Below are 23,931 nucleotides of genomic sequence, written 5' to 3'. Positions count from 1 at the left end.
CCTAACAGCACTACCCCTTAGTCTCTCCATGTTCTACATATAGAGGAAGCTTTCTGGGGCTGCAAGAGCTTATTTTTTTAGGGTGCTCTCCTGCTCCTGCCCTGCTCCTGAACAAAGGGATGCAGCTCTGCGCACCAAAGTTGGTGGTCAAGGAGACGTGAGCAAGGATCTGACTTGCTGCAGTATTCATTCAAAATTCTTTAGACTCTTGAAGTAATAAACTAGATTACGTAACACAAGGCTTTTTTTTTTCCAGCTCAGTTTGTTCCTGTCTGTATTTGGCTGTGCAAAGGAGGCTATTGAACAATTTAATTCAAAGCACAGAGAGTATTGTCCTCTAATGTTAACAGGAAATTAACAGGGTTAGATAAGAGATGAACTCTGTAATATTATGAGAAATCCTGGCAGGCATCTGTGCGCATAACACCCAGAAGTTCAGTGTCTGATCTGGCTACAGGACTGGCTCAGGCCTATGTTTTTAAGACAGAATTACTGCTGAGCAGCCAATATCTGTCATTAACATGTCCTTTCAATTTCTTCTATCACTTTAAAATTGGGAACTCTTCAATCTCTCTACAGTAAGAAAGGGTTCAAAAGTTAGAACAACCAAAATTGTATCAGGGATGGAAACTGGCATGCCAGCCAAGAATTTCAGAGAGGACCTCAGTTTTTCAATTCAAGCCTAGTGAAAGGTATTAGGAGCTCGATTGAACAGACAGTTGAACCTACGGCCCAGCTACATTAGTACAGCTTATTTATGTACAGATATGACAGCTCTGGAACTTCATTTTTCTGTTGTTGCCAATGTTTTGGATTTGTTTGTTCTTTTTTCTCTACTATAAATTCACTAGTCACTGCATTACAGCATAGCACAGTGCTCCTGTGCTGGAAGGAGTGGACGGAAAAGTTGGAGCTACAGAGAACACAAAAACCTAGATCCTGATCCAGCTGGCAGACTCGACCTCATTTTGATTTTGGTCCACTGAGGTTTAGAATGTAGGCGGCATTTTAGACCTGTCTTTAGTCTATAGCCAAGGAGACATCATGAATGGGACTGAGTAGTTTTAAGAACGCTTTTTGAACCTGAAATAAGACTGGCTTTCCTGAATTATCCTTACTACAGGAGAAGAAAAGCTTAGCAACAGCACTACTTCAGAATGTCGTTCAGGGAACAGATGCACCAGCATGTCTGACTGTTAACAGAGCAAAACCAGGAGCTTCCCCTTGAGCACAGCAGCGTGAGTTGAGTGAGATATGAAGGATTATGAAAACATCACTGGGAGTAAAAGGGAAAGCTTAATATGCGTTATTAAATAGGCGTTTCTGTTTCACAGAAAAAAATAACAAGGGGATTAATTTGGTTTAGGAAGAAAAGTGACTTCATAAGTTTTCTTAACTGTAGAAGCATTAATAGGACCAACCTCATGCTTTAAAGCTTCTGTCAACAAACTTTTTTCTTACAGAACTTCAAACTGCATTTTTCTTATTTCAGTTTCTGTCTATACTGCCCCTTTTCCACTGTGTTTTTCTTGTCTCTCAAGAATGGAGAAGGCAGGTACCAGAAAGGAAACTCCTAATACTTTGAAGGAAAATCTCTGCCCAGCTGATAGAGGCTTTCAAGAATCCATGCCAGTAACCATACTTAATATCATCTTTAAAAATTCACTGATGTGCATTGCATTAGTGTAGCATCCTTTAACTTTGAAGGTAATAAGCTTCATTTGCTAACCTTACCCCTTCTCCATTGACTATCTCTTAATGTCATGCCAGCTCTGACACACATGTGCCTGTTCCCTGTGCGTTGCAGTGTGTTCTCCATGACAGGATGAGAAAGGAGCAGAGAGATTTCATTAGTGCAGCAAGGCCAGCAAAACAAGAGGGAGCTGCTCTGGACTCAAACTAATTAGCAAGGGCTAATTACTGCTGAAGGCAAGTGGGAAACTGTGGTCTAAATAAGTTTGTGGATTGAGACCAAAACTACTCCCTCTGTAGTACTAGTACAGAAGGAAGGAAAAAGCAATGTTTACCTCTTTTTAAGGTAATGTAGGTGTTGCACTACATTTGTGTTATGCTATTTTTCTGGGCAGCTTAAAGAAAAAAATCAGGCATTTTGCATGAGGAGCAGTTAGAGGACTCAATTTTTGCTTCAAAGGGAGGGTGTTCAGAGACACTGCCAAGCAGGACAAAGGGGAACATGCACAGAGGCTAAACAACTTGAAATACTTCAAACTTAAAATAAAATAACTCCTGCCCACATACACAAAAGACTCATCTGCCCCAGACCAGTAAAGGTATGAACTGATGGGGAAAGAATGTGCGAGTTAATAGAGAAATGTCTTTTAAAAAATGCCATTTGGGAGAGGACTTGGCCATGTGCTTTTGCATAACCTAAAAGCATCAGGAAGTCAATCCTGAATCCTTTGTACAGAGGGAAGACAGTATCACCCACCACAAGGCCAGACCAGTTCTGCAGCATCCCTAATAAGTAGCAAACTGTATTCTCACTGAAAAGGGCCAGGTCACACAAGTAGTAGTTTTGGGGAAAATAATACATATCATTTGATTTCCCGAGAGCTGCATAAGCATTAGGTAGGGTCCTACCTAATGACTCACTCCCATGGGTTCAGCTAAAAATGGAGTCAGCCAGTTGTCAGAGCCAGTGGTAACATCAGTTTCCCTTATTAACTTCTGTAAAACGGATTGACATGAACCACTTTGAAGTAAGGTCAGATTTATTTTTGTGCTTTAACCCAATTTTGAGGCCCACCATACTGTTTAGTAATTAAGATGCGGTTTTGAAACACAGGGTAAAGCAATAGACAGCCAGCAGATCAAGCCTAAAGCCACTAAAGTCTTCTGAAGAAATGTTTTCAATGTGGGCAAGTTGTAATAAAATGATAGAGTTGATACCCTAGTCAGAGCCTTGGTGATATAGAGCCACCATCCCATCACCCCTGTCATTCAAGGGGGAATCGCAGCCCAGTCCCTCCAACTCCAGGCCTCTCCTCAGAAAACTCAGGATCCTTCCAATTGTCAAAATCTTCCCAGGGCAGAATTGCCTCCTTGGCTTGGCTCTGAGTCCCTGTTTTAGCCAAACCACTACATGATTTGACCAGTTTACTTTGGCAGCTTCCCTGACAGATGCAGGAGCAAGACAAACAGGGAAAGGAGGTGCTGGATGTTCCTCTCATTGCTTCACAGAACTCAGGCTGGGGACACACATTAACTGCTGCTGTTCCCCCAGTGAAGGAAGTTGCTTGACCTAAGTCAGTGTGTCTAGAACTGGGCTTTGAGCACTTCCAACTCAACAGAGCCGAAGGGAGAAGGTACAAAGGGAAAGCAGCAAACTGATATAGTCACCATGTCTCAGAGGTACTCTGCCTTCTCAGCCATCACCTAGGCTGAGAATTTATCCTTCCTTTAAAAGAGGACACGTGCTTAACACTGCAGCACCAGAAGACTTTATTTACATCTGCACAAAAGAGAATCCTTTCTCCTCTTTTTTTTAATAATTTGTCATGGAAAACCTTGTTTGTCTCAAGAGGAAAGGTCCAAGCTGATCAGCAAGAAGATGAACAGAGACAGGTTCAAGCCTCTTCTCTGCTCCAGATCCCACAGACAAGTCACTCAAGGTTTCAGGCTTTCATAAGCATTTGGGTTTTTTATTCTCAATTCTGCAATCCAAGATGCTTTAAGCTGCTTTTTAAATTTTTTTAGGAAACAGTGCACACAGAATACTTTAATATACAGTTCTGTTTCAGGAGGTAGAGCTGACAGGCACCTCTGGAAGCAATAGCCTTGATCACACTTCAGTTTCCTATTTTATGTGTATATTTTATATCTATAAATATATCTGCCTACCTGAGAAACAGCAAAAATTATACGGAAATTATAAATATTGTTATTTCTCTCCAAGGAGAAGATAATTAGCTAATTAAAATAATAATTTTAAGTAAGAGAATTATTCAGAATCCACCATGCCCTTCAAGTCAGAATTGCTTATTACATTTCCTTGCAACTATACTGGAGATATTATCCACTGTAGCACTTATTTCTTCTCAAGACACAGCACAAGATTTCTCAAGAATTATAGCAGGACAGAGCAGAAGTGGATCTGGCCTCTAGCTACGCTAGACCCTAATCAATTGGTTTCAATTAAAATAAAACCAAATTCACAGTGGTATAAGAGCTTTTTTATGTTTTCACCTTGTTGCCTTTGCTAACAAATTATTTTGAGCAAATAATTCCCTTCAAAGAGAAATTCATTTATTTAAAGCCTACCAGAGAAAGAGTATTCCCTCAAAGCACTTCATTAGACACCACAACTGTTTCCTGCAGCAGAACTGCACACACAGAGCATGATCTACCAAAATCATAAGTTTAACACAAAACTTGACAGCTGTACTGCAAAGCTAAAAGCAAAGTACAACAGAAGCTGTAAAATCTCTTGCTAAGTTTATGCAAACAAATAAAGAAAAGGAACTTACATAATTCAGATCTTCTGTCACAACAAACAGTAGCCACCCCCTCCACAACTATCACTTGACTCCAGATCCCTTAGGAGACCACACTTGTTCTGCCATTGCCCCTTTTGTTCCAAAACCACTTCCAGTGCAGCTTTGTTTCCTCTAGCTGTTTGTCAATCAGTGGAAGCTAACAAATTCAGGCATACCAATCAAGGTGCCTAATTAAAGCCAGGTGTGCTAAAAGAGCCAAGCTAATGGAATTAATGGAATTCATTAGGGTGGGAATACTCTGGTAACTTTTGAAACTTGTTATGCGTATGCTCCAATTCAGTACAGCATTGAATCCCTGCAGTCCTAATGTAGCCACAGGGATCTGTGCTAATTTTTCTGGCTGGTTCTGAGAGGCAGCCTCATATACTGCGTGTTTTAACAGTCTAATGTCACAAAGACCTGGATACCGATGGTAAGATATGTATTGAAGGAAATGTCCTCATTTTACTGTTGCAGAAACAACACTGCCTTTGGTGTCTGATTCCAGCTGTGTTTGAGGCAGGACATGAATACAGTGAAATAAAACTGGAACTTTTTCTTTCTTTGCTTTCCTCAGTCTTTAGCATTATGTCTGGACTCAGACAACACACATCTCGTCTCATTTTTGCTGCCAAAAGGGTGCTAGCTGGTCATGCTGACCTGCCTCTAGTCCCTGGGCCTGGCTTTGCTTTGTAACAGCTGAGAGATACAGAACTAGAGCTAGTTTCTGCAGGTTGCTAAATATGGAAGTAATGTGTCTTGTATAAAATAATTGAAAATATAATAAATCAGTCTGAGAACAGTGGACTTTCCACACCACTGCTCTGTATGAATGACCTGTCCTGTACCTCCTCATAGCAGGTCAGTCGAACAATAGTGTCCTTTCCCTGCTGGTCCTTGATGGCCTGCCAGTTCTGGAGGCACTGCTTTCAGGTGGTCAGATTTCTCCACTGACACCAGTGCTGATGTGGAGCAACCAGTGTATCTGCTGGAGTTTCTTCAGATTTACACCAGCACAATGGAGTTCAAGATGCCAATGTATGCCAGTGCACGAAATGAGCCTTTGCAAGACTTTTTGAGGTGCCACCTTCTGATCGATGATCAGAACAGGTTAGAGTGTCCAGTGGGAACACATTTACATCACCTCCCTTTGCACTGACCATTGTTTCCTCCCTGTATATAAATAGACACTACTCCTCATTATTAAATGTGAGCAGCCCATGCAAGTATGGTAAGTTATCAGCTTTGTGTGTATGTGTATGTAGTATTTTTTACACTGGAAGTATTTTTTAATTTGATCTTATTTGGAATAGTAGGACTCGTTCATAACTCTGTGCCAGACCTTTGGAAAAAAACCACTTAATTCTAAAACAATATTCTTGTTTCCTTCAAGAAATTCTTGCTGGTTTTTTGCTTGATCCTTCTTTTCTCAAGAGCTCTGTGTGTTCCTGCTCGCTGTTACCTTAGACCAGCCAGAAAATATGGTAAGAATGGCAAATATATTAGACATCCCTGAGACATTAATTTGGAGATTTGAAGGTTTTTGCTTAGAAATGTTGGAATAGCATAACACGCTCTTGGCTGAGGAATGATCCAAACAGCTGCCTACTCAGGAATCAACCCACCCAGAGGCATCTCTGGACTGAGACATTCAATAATTACGCTCTGGGCTGATGTATCACTGAGGTATTTGCCCATGTGGCAAAACCCCATGTACTTTGAAGTGGCATTGATTAATCTGAAGGGGGCACCTGACACCAAAATTGAAGCAAAGACAACACAACTGTTGTTTAAATTCGGTTTAGTAGCACAAGCTGAGGTAAAATAAGAATTGGGGAGGAGGAAGGAGTGAGAAAATAAAGTCTAAACCTGTATGTTGAATATAAGAAAGGGCAGAAAGATCCTCCTATAGCCATAAGCTAAGGCGTTTTTCAGGTTCATTGCAATAGCAGAATAATAGGCATCTGGTGTGTGTTTGCAACATTTTATCATGCCATGTCATACACTCATGCACGCTGCAAGAGCAAAGACATGGTATCTTTTCTGCAAAGCAAGGGGTTAGGCTCTTCCCTGGTGGGACTCTATGGAAATCAGTGCTTTGATTACTGGTCCACAAACTAAGACTGTGGTCTGTGTCTGTTGATTTACTGACCATTATTTTCTGGTGTGTACATGCAGGGTGCCTTTCAGACAGAAACCTCTATGTTTTCGGTGCGGTGTGGAAGAATGAAGATTGTTTCCAGTGCAGGTGCAAGATGGGTGCAATGACTTGCTGCAGCTTGTAAGTTTACCCAAATTATTGTTTTTTTATTCAGAAACTGGTTGAAATATTCACACTAAAATACCTCACTGAAAGCATGCACTGAAATGTCATACTCAGGTGAGCAAAACTCCTTTTCCTGTTTCCCAGTTAGCTCTAATCAGGACCAGCAGAATAATCTGTCAATCACACAGACTTTTTTTGGAAGAAACGTGATGAAACACAGGGTGTCTCCAGCACAGTTTTTCCTCATCACCTAGTCCTTCTTTTGATTCAGACACTAACTGGGTGTGTGGTTCCCTTTAGCCTCTGTATTCTTGCTCCTTCTATTCACCAACTTGTCTCCAGATACCTAAACACCCCACAACGCATGAACCTGTGGGTTTCTGTAGCTCTGCACCAAACCACTGGCCTACCTGCGAGCATCTATTCAGATATTCTAACATCCTTCCCATGCTGCCAAGAGCCCACACTTCCTCCCTATCAAAACAGGACATACATGATGATAATTTGCTTTCTTGTGTGTTTCTGCATCCTGGATGGCAGTGAGTCATCAAGGACAGCTGTGTCTTCCTGAATATAGTGATGTGAACTGATTATCTCCCCAGAAAGCTAGAAAAATCCTTCTTTTAACGGGAGGGAGAAAGAGTCCTGTAAATGATCTGTGAGAAAGGCTACAACCCAAGGAACTTTTGGAGGGATATATACCCAGATTTTCTCAGCCATGAGGGAGGGAGCTGGCCTGTGCTGAGAAGTGACCCAGCTGGGATTCATTCATGCTGAGATGATTCAGCACTCTTTAATTTGTTTGTTGTTATCAAGAAAGTTTTAGTTTGAATGGGGAAGACAGAATTAATCCATATTTTGTCTCTGTGTGGGAATTTATGCTAATCCCTAACAGAATGGCCAGTAAGAGCTGCATTTAAACAACAACAAATGTTGGGAAATCACTTCATCCGTTAACAGCCAAAATCAGGACTCTGTATTCCTCCTGTGATAATCCATAGCACTTGTTAGGGATATCCACAAGCCAAGTCAATCCATAGTTGCTCCAGGATGGCTGTAGCTCAGTAAGTATCCTTCTCAGACCATGCCTCAGTTGCTGATTTTCTCTTTGCCTTTCTCAATGACAGGGTTTTAATCCCCAAGAAGTATGATAGGGTGAACTGTGTCGGCCTGTTCCACAAGAAAAGCTGTTCCATCCGAGTGGTGAAGAAGACTAATCCTGATATAAGTTGCAAAGTCTACAATGGAGCTGGATAAGACCACATGATGTATTTCTCCTCTTTCACACCTACCCCAGTAGCTGAATACGCTCCAGATCTCTCCTTTAGAGGAAAGCAGCAAGCAGCATGGCTTCCAGAGAAATGAGTTTGCCTCATGCCTTTCACAGCTCTAATTGTGCCATATCTATCTCATTTCTGACACTAGGTGGTTTGTCTCACGCACATTTGTAAACAAACTTTACCACAGGCTTTTTTCCTGTTGGGATCCAGAGTTAAATAAATTTTCACATACATCACATCACTGTAGTCACTGATTGGTCTCCTTGAAAACAGAAGAATTCATGGTGTCTGTAAGTGTTTGTGAATCTAATTATTGATTTGGAAATCATCTAGCTTTTAAACTAACAGGTATTATATAAATTGTTGCCAGACACAGGGATTCAATGCTATTACGCTTATTGACATTCCCCCAAGGACATGTGTACTAGAAGAATGGGATGAAACAAACCAGAAAAACAGCCCCTTGAAAGCCTCCCCTCACCTTGGTGCCTTGTGTAGGTCAATCCATTAACGCAGATGCACAAGGGAACATATTCTCCAGGAGATGATGAGTACATTACAAAAAAGGCAATCCCATGCCTGGGAGTCCAACCTACTGCAAAGAAATGCCATATAAATAGCTCTGTAGCCTTCCATGCTGGGGTAGAATTTCCTGCAATAATCTTGTTTGGATCAAAGGCCACTGACAAACAGCCCCATGACAGCTGTTTTTATAGGAAACCTAGACTATAAATCATGTTTAGCCTGTAGACTTCAGGCACTACTTTGTGCCTGGTACAAAGTCCATGAAAGTAGTTAATATGAGAAATATCCTATAAAATCTATTTATACAATATTAAGAGCAATTATAAAAAGAGTGCTGTACAGCTTAAAAGGCCAGATAAATAATTTGAGTGTGTTCAGTTTATTCAACACTGGCATCATAGCTCTTTTCTTCACCTGCCTTTCTTCTACCTTCCTGAAGTGTATTACAATTAAACATTTCATCTGATGGAAACAACTTCTTTCAATATCTGTTGTGGAAAACCACAATCACATGGTCTATTTGCAAGTGTGGTGCTGAGAACATACATACAAGTAGGAAACCTGCACATAATAGGGAAAACATCTTACCAATTATCAGAAAAAACCCCATCTATGGCAGTCAATAAGGTGATTCCAGGAAGCAGGTAAAATGAGAAATATAATTTATCTTCTTAAATTTTTGGGCCTCAGGGTTAGTTAGAACTAGTAACAGCTCTCTTTGATCATTTCTCTCTGTGCCTTCTTGGGGCTAGTGGCATGGACATCACTGCATCTGGCTATGACCCGTCCAGGCTGGGAGGAACAGATGCCAGAGGGGCCCTCACTGTTCTGCTTGTGGAGGGTGGATCAGAGGATTTCATCCAGTTACATATAAATGCATACATATATATTTGTGTGTATATATATCTAAGGAGGTAAATGTAGATACAGATATATACACAGGGGGTAATGCTATCAGCTTCCTAAATGCTGGATTCATTTATAAGGGCCTGTCTAGGGACACTTGAGTAACAGGGCTACTTTTCTGAACGTCATTTAAGCGGTGCAGAAAAATTCCTGTGAAGTTACATCCGTTTCATAGCTCTCCCAATGGAATCAAGGTTATGAACAAATTGAAAATGGTGGATAATGGTTAAAATAGCAATTCTGCTTCAGAAAGAGGTAAAGTTTCAGACAAAATAAAGCCAAATCAAACTTACGTGAAATATCTACAAGGATGCCACGTAGCCCTGATAAACTTAGCATACACATGGACTATGTACTGTTCCATGGTACATTTTCTCCACATGCTTTTGTCATCAAGTACCTAGTACTATTCTTTGTGGATACTGTTTGCTCACTGTTTAGCAGTGCCAGAGAGAGCAGGACTCCAGATGCTGGAACACAATTCGATTTGCTAAATGTACTGTAGCAGAATTGGTCTCTGAAATTTCATGCTCAGAGGAAAGAAGGAGACAGAATATCAGGGCTCCATCAAGGAAGGCTGATGTGGCTGAAGATCTGACACAAGAACACTAGAGGAGACCCTCAAAGCATCCAGACTCCACCTGTAATCCCAGTGCTGTGACAATCCTGTCACTGCAGGGAAATGCTTAGTTGCACCCAATGAATGTTGGTTGGTAGAGGCTTTGCTGTGACTGTAACCACTTGCAGGAAGGAGTTATTTGGCCAGAGCAGAGATAACTATTTCTTCATGCACCTGTACCCCCTTGAAATGCATTGTCTCCATGGAGTCCAACTGTTTTTGTAACCAGCTGCAGAGCAAGCAGGACAGTTTTCCAGTGCCTTCTCATAACAGGAGCACATGCTGTGGGTGGAGAATGGGAACAAGGCTTCTTATTGCTCTCTGGGAACTGGGACAGCCCCATGCCATGCCAGCTACAGTTTCTTTATCCCATGCCCTAACAACAGCAAACGGGACTGGTCTATTGACAGCACCCGACTAGCAATAGTTGGGACTACAGTGCTTCCACACTGCTTCCCAGTGTGGAATTTCCATTCTTATGCACCCTCATACAAATACTCTTGTGCATTTCTCAAGTCTTAATGGGCTGGGATCCTCACAGAGACTCTCTAGACTCATGTTCTCTAGTCCCCATTGGGAAGTGAACCATGGCCCGATACAAACCAGCTAGCTCAACTACCAGAACCCCTTGTAGCAAGGTGCTGAACCCAGACCCACCTGAGGAAATTTGCATTGGCATCTTTGTCTTGCTGCTGCTGTTCTCACTGCAAGGTAGCTCCAGTATTGTCCCCTCTATGCTACAGTCTGGACAGCTGCTGGTTGGCAGCTCCAGCCCCATCACATTTTTTGGCTTACACTCAGTGGCTGCTGATGCATGTAAGTCCCAGCTCCACGAATGTCTGCAGGGTTGGAATGACCCAAGTGCTGCTCCCACATCAGCTTATTAATAGCAAGCGTTTTCACCCTATAGTTTGGATACAGTGTTGAAAGATCATGTGTGTAACAGGACTCTAATGCAGTCCCATTCACCTCACCAAAAAGGCCAGAACCTTGCTAGAGAAGCTCATCCTAAATATCCATCAAGAAGAAAGTCCCAGATGACATAGCAAGATATTGGTGGTTAAGTAACTTCCTGATTCCTGGGCAGCAGAGCCCTGAGCAGTGTTTCAGGAACAGGGATACAGCTGTTTTCTATTGGCTTTAAGAAGAGAGCAGATGTTTATTTGCTAGTCTGTAAGCTCTGCTCTAATGTCTGAATTGAGAGAATAAAAGTGGCACAATATATGTTTAAATATTTGGAAGGTGTGAAGTCAAGGCTGGCTAAGGAATGCTGCAGCTGAGGGGAACAGAAAAACAGCTTCACAAATCCAAATATCCCTCAGTAAAAGGACTGTCAGTTTCCTAATGGTTTCCCCCCCCTTTCTTTAATGCTTTAAACAGCAGTACAAATAAACATATGATAAATAAATTAAGGAAGAAACAGAAGTGTAAAGGCCAGCCAAATAAATAATTTCAGCTCCTCTGTCTCCAGTAAGATAGGAAGAATCTTCTACTTCCTGCAAAGCTGGCCAGAAGCTCAAGATCTGTGTGGGCTGATGCTTTCTCATCTTGAGCACAGCTTGCATGTCCCTTTCCATAGCCAGATCGAAAAGCTCGTCTCCTTCTGAGGTGCCTGGGTGAAAGGGGAATGTTGGGATATGGGGTGCTGGTTCAAACTAGTTGGTAAATAAAGCCTCTGAAAAGGAGGCTGGAAAAAAACGAGTAACACAAAATAAGAAGCAGCTCAAGCAATCCCTGATTTAAAAATCGTTGACTGTGGACAAGTGTCCAGCTTACACTGTTCATTATACAGATTCCAGTTCTGTGCTTCTCTGCACCATAAGACATGTGAAATGCCAAAAAACCATATATCCCTACTTCTGCTTTGATTATTTCTCTAATGATGAAAGCTATCTGCTAAGCTCTTGAAGTAGATGATCACATCTGTAATAGCTGTTACCAGAAAAAATGAAAGAAATAATACAGTATAAATAAAATTTGTTTCCACTGTTAGTTTAGTTCATAAGAGCTTGCACTTACTTTGATATTGAAACATTTGATTTCTGTTACCATGCTACATGCCTGCTTGTAGAAAGAAATCTGGCACTTTTGCAAATCCCTTTCCCCCCTTTATTTCCAACTTTCTCAGTGCTCTTTGATTTCTGAGTTCTTTTCCTGAGTAATAACAGCTCAGGAAAACCTGAGCTTTTCTGAGTTCTTTTCCTGAGTAACGATGTGCCTCTACCCCTTTCACAATCTAAGGACTTGCAGTGTGCACCCTTCTAAAAGAAAATTTCAGTATCTGTCTGTGGTGGAATGGAAAATCTGAGAAAACTGGTACTGGCCTCATAAGTATGAGGCAAAATTCTCTTTGGAGCCCTACAGAAATCTTGCCTGAGCAAGGAGAACAGGATTAGGTTCTATGTCTGTATTTTGTCCCTTTGTTTTCACTTGAGATTACACTCATGTGCAGCATGGGGACAAGCTGTGCTTCAGATACTTCACAGCTCTTTTCTGAAGTTGTTATTCCTCCCAACTATCCCTAGAATTTGTATATTTATGCAACAGCAGAGGGAGCCAGAACTTCAAAGTCAGACCATAATCACAAAGCAGAATTCATTGGCTAAGTTGAAGGGAGGGAAGGAAAGAGGGTGGGAGAGAGAGGGGGAGAGGGAGAGAGATGCCATCCAAATTACCTACAGAAACAGCCATCAGAGCTTCTCTCCTGGATTGCTAGGGCACAGAAGATCTTATTTTGCTCCTACAACATTTGTGCTTTCTTCCAGAACTGAAATGTGCAGCAATAGCAGTGATTCTCTCCATCAGTAACTGGTAAGAATTTTCTAAATTTTCTATTTCAGACCGTCAGGAGCACACATCTCTATATTAAAGTTATCACCTGTTATTTTAAAAGCAGGTGACTGTGTTTGATAAATGAAGCCAGTTTGACTTGTCATGAAAGGCCCAACCCTTGTATCTACTGAGTAAGGCATTGCAACCTTTTGGGGTGCAAGAGGGAGATGGCAGCTTCTTGGGGGCCTTTGCAGTTCAGTGTGCTCCCTGCCACCCTGCAGTGTGATAGAAAGAACCTTCCTGTGTGCCTCTGGTCGCTGGAAAACCCTTCTTATCTCCTAGTCCCTGAGGTTTCTTGGTCCTTACTCAACCAATGCAGCTTCAGACAGGACACAACACATCACTCTCCAGATATCCTGACTGACTGAGGTGCCCATTGCAATGTTTTATGGATTCACCACTTCCTTTGATAAAAATCACCTTTGTAAAAATGTGGGTTTTTTTCTCTTGTGTAGCAAACGTCACAAAGGCCTTTACTCTTAAGAAATCAGGGACTAACTACCCTGGTCTGCTGATTTGCTATTCACAATTTACCTTTGTGAGCTGGCTCCATGTCTTTGGTAAGGTTGTTAGGAATTTAACCCGAAAATAAAAAGTTGGAGTAAATGCTTTTGTAAAACTTCCCTGCTTTCTACAAGATCAGAGAAGATTAACTCATAACAGAACTTCGTAAACTCTAAAAGGTTTCCCTTGAAAATATGCAGATGTGAGAGGGGGAAAAAGAATTCACTTTCCTGGATATTTATTCTACCTGTAAGTCTATTTATGTTATAGACTTGTAACATATTAATATACACAAGTTTTTCTATACCCTAATTATGCAGGTTCTAGAAATTTTTATCATATACAGCTTTTTTTAATGACCTAAGATAGCTGCTCCCAATATTTTTGCAAAACAGAGTCAAAAAAAGGTGAAGAGTCCATCATTAACTTTCACTGTACCAAATCCCTTATGGATTTAACATTGCTGTGGGATGTCTGTGCAAACTCAGTGACATGTTTCCTCTTCTAGTTAAGTGTTGCTTTCCTGGGAAGCTGTAATAACAGCCAAGTGATTTTTAACCTTTCTTTAGTATGTAAGGCTAAACGGGGCAAAACTGCTTTACTGAGATAATGCCACTGGCAGCCTAAAGGGGATACCCCTGCCAGTCAGTCCCCACTACCGCAATTAATATCTGTAATATGGATTCTGGCATTCTGTTGAACCTTTCCATTGCTCCTTTTTTTCTAGCCCACAACAGGGGCTTTACTCCCAGTAATTGCTGTAAATGTTTAAATAAGTGATACAATCACCACGTCTTTAGGAATTGCTTCTCTCAGAAGCTTTATGGACTGAAAGCAGCAGTTGTTTGAGCAACTAGTTAAATTCTGAGGTAGATAAGCAAGTGCTTCTAAGTACCAGATAATGAAGCTAGACAATGCAAACATGTTTTTATCTTTGACTAATGTCTGATGTGGAAATTGGTTTCTACTGTCCCTCACAACTATGGAGACTGTTATTTGATTACAGGCAGTGGATGATCATGATCAGCTTTGCAAAAATGACCCACCCTTTTCCAGTGGGCACATAGAGCCCAGCATCTGTAGCAGTCCCTGCTTTATCCTGACCTCCAGGAAGAAAAGTTTTTATGGGGTTTTTCATAGGATGTATTCGAGTTCAGAGATCTCTCTAAAGGGCAGTCCTGCATTAACTGCTTGAAGCCACTTATGGTCTAGCAGTCTCCTTGAAACCCACTGAGGGTTTTATTTTGTTCCCTGACTCATTTCTACAGAATTCCCTTTCATTTGTGGAATTTTTCTGGGAAATACAGGATTATGCCCTGGGGGAAGAATTTCGAGCTGACAAGTGATAATTTGGTTTCTTTTTTTTTTTTTGAGACAAGCTGAGTGACATTTGTTAGTTTAGAAGGCTGTGCTGTTTGCTAAGACAAACCCTCCAAACTTTGCCTGCTCTTCTTCCTTGCTTCCAGCACAAACAGCAGTGACGAATGTCTGTAAAAGATGTATGTGGGGAATTTAACTTACACTAAGATTAAATCTGAAAGCTCATTCTCCTCTTCCTTCTGCATCCTGTTAATTTGCTGCAGACTTTTGTGATGCTTTTTAGAGAAGCTGTCTCATGCTGCATTAACTAGAGAAGAAACTCTCATGAACATCTCAGTTTTTGTTACTGAACCCAACGTTCATTAAGAGTTCTGGACAGGATTCCTCTTTCTTCTTTAAAAACAAATGAGCAGAAAACAAACAAAAAACATACCCCCTCTCTCCCTCAACAAACTGATTTAGGAGATATACTTCTTATTCCTACAAGCCAGGTACATATTGCTTCACTTTCTGGAGAAAAAAAAGCTGGTTTTTCTTAGACCATCATCTTATGGCTATGTTTTCTGGGGTAATCAACAAACTTTCAATACAATGAGGGGACTAACACCCTTGCTCCCACTGCACTGGTGATTTGGTATATTAGCTAACCTTTGATTCAAATATCTAAACAGAATATGTACACATTGCTTATTACTGGCTCTTGGTTTAGGATAAGCTGAATGGCCATCAAACAACTTGAAAGTCAAACACATCATTTGGCAGTAACTATCCTTGAGGATCTGCCACCCAAGGATACCATAATGATGTGCAGGATAAGTCACTACAACATTTGTTTTTCTGTTTTTCGGGAACTGCCTTTTACATTATGGTTGCTGGAATAAGGGTTAAAGAGCACTACAGACATAGGTGATCTTGGCATTGACTTTTCCCAAGGCATCAGGTTGGCAGGTGGTTTAAAGCACCTCATAGTGCATCACAGGTTCCCTTGAGACACTGGACAACTCATGTCCCATCTTCCTCTCACAGTCCCCTTATCTGTGATAAGGGGGTGATAATTCCTTATTTGCCTCTGGGCAGTACCATAAGACTTAATGCCCCGGAAGTGCCTGCCAGTCACCTGGTGGGGGACACCATAGAATGCAAGGTGTTAAAAGAAAGGGAGCTCCTAACCCAACAGTACACATTGAAGAGCCTTCAGAGATGCTCTTTATCCCCACCACACTTACCATCAGTGCCAAACTCACAGCCACACTCAGTCTTTGGTATTTTTCTTGGAAATGTGCCCCATAAACCTGTGGGATCTGGCTTCTGCTTTTCAGGTGGCTCCACCACCTCCTTTTTTTTTTTGCTTCAGCATTATTAGTTCTTGCTGATGCCTCAGCGTGTCCGAAAGTGTCTGGGACCCTTCAGAGGGCTTACTCCATGGGACACAGATGTTTGTAATAACTGCACATATTTTCATATTTTTCAAGCAACAAAAGAGAATCATGTGTTTGTTGTCAAGGATACTGTAGCTAAGGACAAGAGGCTGGGACCGTAGTAAAAGCTCATGTGTTTTGTTTACAGCAAAATTTGTTTGTCCTGTCCAAATGCCAAGACTTATCTCTTCTGACTGGTAAAAAATAATGTTGCAGGCTGCTGATCCCTTTGCTCTGTTTCACTTGCAGCATCTCCACTAGCCAGCAATCATTAGAAGCTATGGGGCTGGTTGATGGTTTTTCACTCTGTATTCATTTGCACACTGAAACAGACCACCATACCCTCCCCATATGTGAACATGGAATCTATACGTCACCATTGCCTCTTCTTTTTCTTCCAGAAAATGAATCAATCTGTTCACACGGATTAGGCAGCAACACAAAAGTGAGTGGACGGAAGGAGTCACACCTATATCCTCAATTTGGAAAATTTTCTTTGTCCCTCTTTAATTAAGAGGGACATTTCCTCAACTGGAAATTCATTTCCTCAACTACTGAGGAAATGAAAGACTATGAGAAAGAAAGGGCTACTATATTTTGCTTGTGTGACTATCTTGACTGTCTCAGATGGATACAGATAGATGACAGAAAGATATAGAGAGATACAGTGAGATAAATCAACAGGTCTAGCAAAGCAACAGAAGAATTTACCGTACTCATTTACTTTTGCTGATCAAGCAGAACAGTGAATCCAAAGCATCTTTTTATTTACTGCACACTATTGCTTTCTTTAGTTCCTGAGAGGCAACATCTCTAGAAACAATGAAATTCATAATGGGAAAGATAAGGCAAAGGAAAAGATGTAGGATAGTGTGTGCTTTTTTGAACAGTACTGGTTATCTTTGGGCATGCAGTTGTTCAGCAATAAATGCTACTCAAATGAAATGATAAGCTCACTATACCATGTTATTTATGTATTTATACCTAGATCAGTTGTTTTTTCTGAAGCTCAGACATTTTTCACAACCCCACGAACTTGACTGACATTTTATCATTGAGGAAAGGGTCATGCAGTGGTTAAATAGTGTCATTCCCCGAGTATTTATTTACTTTTCATACAACAAGCCTTTGTACAGAATGAAACTGCCTCTGGCCTGATGAGAACTCCCAGCAGAGTCAGATTTTTTTACTTTGATTCCTGGACACAGAGGATTTGGACTCAAGGGTCAGGATTATAAAGCAGCCTTTGCTATGGCTCACAGGAATCATCTGGGAGAGTCGAGGCAGTCCTGTGACTGAGATTTCCAAAAGTATGCAGCACCAATTAACTCCATGGGTTCAGCTCCCTGAACTCCACTGAAAGTCCCAGCTCAGGTCTTGCAGCAGTGATTAAGCAGCAGACCTATCTATCTGTGCAGGAACACTATCTAGCAGATAGAAGGTGCTTTTACAACTTGTGAAAATAAAAGCAAAATTATACTGAGGGAGAATCAATAAAAATCTTCCCAGAAGGAATTAAAAGACATTATCAAATCAATCACTCTTAAAGCCAAGATCAGGGCACTGGTCTCTATATCTGATAAACCCCGACATGGCCATGTTAGGGGAGATATCAATGCTTCATGGGCACTGGAGTTCATCCGGAATGAGGAAGCAAGAAATTTGGACTGCAGTTCCCATGACCTATCACAGCTGTGTAGAAGCTGGAAAATGTTGAAATTATTTTGAATTATTTTAGACTTTAAAAAAATTGTCCCATGATATCCTTCCAGAGAATGAGCCTGAATTTTTGCATGGTGATTTTCTCGCACAAATGTGAATTCTGGCTGCAATCACAAACGCATTTCACAGATTAACTCACATAAGATATTTTAATGTTGGCTTTATGCACCTGATATGCCCTGCTTTCACACTGATGTTTAGCTCAGCTGAAGGTAAATGCAGCTTCACAATATCCCCTGCCCAGTTTTGGATCAGAACCTTGCAAAACCAGAATTGCACCCCGGGGTGGATTTTGATCTGGTTTTCTTGTATCACCACTCTACTGCATTAATGATGTTCAAGATACTGCACTGAGTTAAATAATGAAGTTAAGATGTTCTTAAATCCATGGGACAACCTCACAATGAATAAACATGGTCATAATTCAATAGAGTTGCACAGACTTTCGTACCACAGTGTAGCAAAGGGCTCCATTTTATGATCTAATGAACTGTGTAAGAGGGAGCTGCAGAATATACACAGAATCCCTGACATTTGCTTCCCTGTCTCCCACCTTATCCTTTTGACTAATTTCTTGCAGCGTAACTAAACATATTTTTTCTTTTCCTTTCCTTTGCAGATATACCCGGACCTTCCACAGCCAGACAGAACAGATATAACGCTTTTAGGGTGGCTCCAGAATACTCAGACTGTGTTTGACTACCACCCTTTTGGATAAATATTTTGGGATTCAGGATGAATAAGACAAGGGCTGTTAATGATGTTTTTCATTTCCTGAGCAGCAAGAACTGGAGCTCAAGCCGAAGCTTTCCTATGAACATTTCTAATCAGTGCATGAACATCACTGACCTTACTGTCTTTCTGGCCACCTCTTACAGCTTGGAGACTGTTCTGGGCATTGTGGGAAACATCTGTCTGATTGCTGTCATTGCCAGGCAGAAGGAAAAGGCCAATGTCACCAATATCCTAATTTCCAACTTAATAATTTCAGACTTGTTTATGTGTCTTGTCTGCCTGCCTTTCACCGTTGTTTACACCATGATGGACTACTGGATATTTGGAGAAGTCATGTGCAAAATGACCTCTTTCACTCAGTGCACAACGGTAACAGTGTCAATCCTTTCCCTTGTCCTTATTGCTCTAGAAAGACACCAGCTCATCATAAACCCCACTGGCTGGAGGCCAAATACCTCTCAAGCCTATCTAGGAATTGGAGTAATTTGGACTTTAGCATGTCTCATGTCCCTACCCTTTCTGACCACATCCGTGTTGTCTAATGAGTTGTATGAGCAGCTCTCACACTTCATGAATTTTTCCACTGATAAGGCAATATGTATCAACTCGTGGCCTTCTGAGCAGCACAAACTTATCTACACTACCACTTTACTGCTCTTGCAGTATTGCATCCCTCTGTTCTTCATTATCCTTTGCTACCTGCGTATCTACTTACGCCTGCAGAAGAGGAAGGACATGTTCGAGAAGAGTGAGTACAGCAACCGAGCAGTCCAGCTGAGAAGGATAAACATTTTGTTAGCGTCCATGGTTGCTGCTTTTGCTGTTTGCTGGCTACCACTGCATGTTTTCAACACCATCGTGGACTGGAATTACAAAATCATTTCGCCTTGCCACCACAACCTGATCTTCTCATTGTGCCACCTGGTAGCTATGGCTTCCACCTGTGTCAACCCTGTTATCTATGGTTTCCTAAACAGCAACTTCAAAAAAGAAGTGAAGTCACTGATTCTGAGCTGCCAGCATAATTCAGTAACTGCCTCAACGGAAGAATATGATCATTTGCCTTTATCCACCATGCAGACCGAAATTTCCAAAGGCTCTCTGATGTTGAACTGCAGACACAATTCTATTTAACAAGCACAAAACATTTCAGAAGGGTGCAGTGACACCCCACACCAGTTATTACCTGTGGGTATATAAAGCAACTGGTGATGCCACAGCTGGAATTTGAAGAGGAACCCATCACTATCTGATTTTTGGAAGAACAGGCAAAGTAATGTTGCAAATGTTTACAGTTGCTGCTGTGGTGCACAAGGTTTTCATGTCAATGAGGTGGTACTGACACTGAGGAGACTGGGCTGATGTATAAGCAGCTGCTCTAAGATCAGTAACTAAGCTCTAAGTGGCTGCAGAGAGGCTGACATAGGGTTAATCAGCTAAGCTCATATCTCTACCATGGCTGCAGTAGAAAACCAGATTTCCAGTTTCAGTGATGCAGGCTGCCAAAAGTTGTGTTGGAGAAGACTCTCTCAGTTTTTCAGTATTAGAAAGATTTTTATGCACAGCTGACACACCAGTGGAACAGAGATATGTAAATATCTAAATTTTTTTTTGCTTTACCACCTCTCACAGCCCATCAAATAACAGTAATCTTTCAGCAGATCTTCACATAAAACAACTGCCTGTTTCTATGAAACTTCACTCTCTGCCATAGGCTTGAGAATAGTCATTGCCTCTGCAAGTAGGGACAAAGAACAAGGACCCTGGTATGTAAAAAGACAGTCACTTATGAGGGATGGCAGTAAATGAAAATGTTATTCAGTGGATTAAACTCAAAATGCATTGAGATGATACTGAGAACTATTTTTAAGCACATAAAAACAGTTGTAGATCTACATGGAAATGAGTCTTGTTGAATTTGTCGTTCCCACTGCTGTCATTACAAAGCTCTGCAATGCTGAAACTTCATGCCATGATGGTACAAGATGGCCAGATTACAGGAGTTGTTCCAGGACTTGGTAGCAACATGTCATTCTGCTTCAGCATCTTCTTGGTACTTTAACTGCAAAGTATCTAATTCAGAAGGTCAGAATGAGCATGAAAACCTGTTTGTGGAAATCATGTGTTTCCAGAGTGGATATACTTCCAAAGAAATAAGCATATGCATGGAGGATTTCAGTTTTCTTAAAAAATAAAACCAGATGTCAGGTATCAGTCCCACTGGCTGACATCAGCAACAGAGCTGAAATTCCAACAAAACACTACAAGGTCAATCAAAACACACAGGTGGAATCCAGGTCAGGCTGAAGCCAAGCTGCATGTAAATAGGTAGTACTGTCAATTGCTCTACTAAGATGAGAGTCGTATTTTTTCACGTGTGTTATTTGTAGCCTTTGTTCATGAAACCTACAAACTACAAACTCATTTTAACCTCTGGAGCCAGAGAAATTGCTCAGTGACTACTGAGAAACCAAGGCATTCCCAAGAAGGCCATACTGAGGTATAGATTAAAAAAAAAACCAGGTAGCAAATGCAAAAAGGAGACCAACCAGTTCAATGCTAATGAAATACTGAAGTGTATTCTGTCCTGATTTGTTAAACTAACCTTAGCAGAAGACTGGACTTGGTGGTCACCTGAGGTAATTTCCAACATGAATTGCGCTATGAGAAGCGGTGGTTACTTGTTGCAGTCAGTGGGTTTGCATGGAGTTGAAGATATCCAGTGTATAGTTATGCAAACAACTAGAAATTCCTTAGCTGGCAGATCTCTGGTTAGACAAATTGGTATAAAGTTAGGTGAAGAAAAGACTTCTCCCCATGCTGTGAACTGACAGGATGCTGAACGGAGTATCTGAGCACAAGAGCTAAACTCTATGCTATAAGGCAGCAAGAGCTATCAGTAAGTACGAGATCATATCCCCAGCTGGCAGAAATAAGAGTTAACCCCTTGCCATGAGCTGTGTGCACAGATTTCAGTGGTAAAACTTGAAGTTCGGCCTTGAATTCTTGTGTGCAGAATCCTGAGGCAGAAGCTTTTTTGATGCAGCCACCCTTGTAATTCTGGCCAGAACCTGTATATCTTAGTAAGAGACTTCGTGTGTGGTTACCTTTTGTATCTTCCTCAACTATGTGGCAAGACATTTTTGCTTTTTTCAAATGGACTTCTGCTTTCTTTTTTTTCCCTTTGTTACTTGCCATGCTATGATGAGAACTTGTTTCTCTTGATTAGTTTTCATGCAATGTGATTTCTAGACTGGACATTGAATCTACTAGAAACACAGAACAGGAGGACTCTCATTTTATCTTAGATACATCTTAAAACTTGCTACTGTAGCCAAAACCTCCATGGGATGCTGAGTAGCACAAAACACAGCTTCTCTGTGGTTATATCAAAACTGTGCTATATTACTTCAGGGTTTAAATATTGTTTCAACTTTGTCATTGTTTTGTATTTAGAATCAATTTAAGTAATTGAGTAATTCTGTCTGTTTTTTGCACTGTTAGAATGTCAGCATTTAACTAGCTGTGTGTCAAGCTATTGTAAGAATACTCTGCTAAACACAAACACAGAAAATTACCTGATATTTGGTCTTAAGTACATAACTTTTCAAGCACCAGTGTCTTAAATGGAAATATAATTACCTTTAGGATTTGTACTTCCATGAACCTGTCTTTGTCACTAGTTCTGAGTGAAAATTTTTAGTAAAGCTATTACAGTTCATCAGAGACCTGCCACTCGAGCTACGCACTGGCACTGTGTGTCAGATCTGAGTTCTTCCTGCAAAGGGTAGAAATACGAGCAAGATCTGGCACTCTGTTTAACTGTAATTCACGTGGCCATTTGTTTCCATGAACACAAGTAGATACATAAAGCAAGCAGATCCAACTTTACACTAACATAGAGAAGCAGAAATGGATGTTATCTTCCTCTCATGATTAAAGGAAGTGTCAAGTTTGGAGTAAACTACTGTTTATGGCTAACTGACTTTGGACTGGATAAATTATAGGATTTAAACACTAAAAGCCACCAAATTTCACCCATACATCTAACTGCAAAAATGCAGATCCTCAGAACTCCCAGCCAGCTGCAGTCTATCCATCTACTTACATACCATCCTGAGACACGTGTTTTTCAACCTCTAAAATTTCCTAAGTAATAAATAAACTTTAAAGTAAACCCAGAAAAACAAATATATCCAGGTACCAAAGGACTGAATATGTAACAGGAAAGGTGCCTGTACCACTTCCTCATTCTGTGCATACACCAAGGCTTCTGCTGCTATACCCAAATGCAGTAGAGGATATTACCCTCTTAGGTTTTAAGAACTGCTGTAGCAACTGTTCCCCATTCCTTTTGAAGGCAAAGTCACAAGGCTGGGTGCAATTATGCCTGCATGGTTGAAAGAGCCATTTTATTTGTCACTTTGAGGCTTTATGCAGCCAAGGGAGGCTAGGTTTCTTTGGTCCCAGCAGAAGGTAACAGAACAGAAACAGTTTACATACGTCTTATCCATATGTAAATCGCATATAGTGTTCATATGTAAGAAGCATTGAGCATTTTTGTGTTCATTGTACACAGTGATGGTTTTGGGTATACTCTTTAAAGTTCTGCTACTGAGTCACAAAAGCAATGTTGAAGAAATAGGCAAGAGTTGTGCAAATCATGAGTTCACACAGTTTTAAGACCTTACATTGCCTTTTTCTAAAAAAGTGCTTCATAATCTTGCCTCCTGTGACACATTATAAGAAGACAGTAAGGTTTTCAGAGCAAGAGAACAACTTATTTCTGTGATATAAGTAGCACACTGCAGGGAGTCTTAAAATAACAAATAAAGTAATACTGTCTGTGTCACTTCTCTGTGCCTGCTTCTGTAAAATGATGTAATACTCTTCATAGTATAAAATACAGAAGATTTAGTCCTCAACTACTGTTTGTCAAGAGGAAACAAGTGTATTGTGTGATAACAGCCACTGATATATGCAGGATTAATAATTTGACTCATAATTCCTAAGGACAATGGTGCAGTGCAGCCAACAATGGAGGACAGGCAAGTACCAAAAATTCAACGTGGAACATTGGAAGATTCTGATGCCAGAACTCAAATCATCTTCACAGACTTTTCAGATTGCACAGGAAGCTGGGTCCTATGTGGCACACTGTCCTGAACCCTGATCAGAACCACACCCATAAAGTAAGTGACACTGCTGGGATGAAAACCAATGTTGTTGGTTTCAACAACAAATGTTGCTAAAACAGTGTTTTACTGACCTTCATAAAATGCTTTGCCTGGGTTAAAAGTATTGGTAA

The 23,931-nt window shown here is 40.9% G+C and overlaps 1 protein-coding gene across 1 annotated transcript; it reads left to right on the top strand.

Annotated features, from left to right (window-relative positions):
* Positions 1 to 12,742: 12,742 nt before the first annotated feature.
* On the top strand, positions 12,743 to 23,475 carry LOC125329727 (neuropeptide Y receptor type 4-2-like). The gene is made up of 2 exons (XM_048312056.1): positions 12,743 to 12,903; positions 18,508 to 23,475. Exon 2 carries the CDS (start codon positions 18,624 to 18,626, stop codon positions 19,755 to 19,757), a length of 1,134 nt encoding a protein of 377 aa, XP_048168013.1. The 5' UTR covers positions 12,743 to 12,903; positions 18,508 to 18,623; the 3' UTR covers positions 19,758 to 23,475.
* The last annotated feature ends 456 nt before the right edge of the window (positions 23,476 to 23,931 follow it).

This window comes from Corvus hawaiiensis, chromosome 8 (assembly GCF_020740725.1).
Source record: "Corvus hawaiiensis isolate bCorHaw1 chromosome 8, bCorHaw1.pri.cur, whole genome shotgun sequence".
In the NCBI taxonomy this organism is placed as follows: Eukaryota; Metazoa; Chordata; class Aves; order Passeriformes; family Corvidae; genus Corvus; species Corvus hawaiiensis.
The sequence above is the reverse complement of the archived record's forward strand: the minus strand, read 5'-3'. Positions and strand labels throughout refer to the sequence as shown.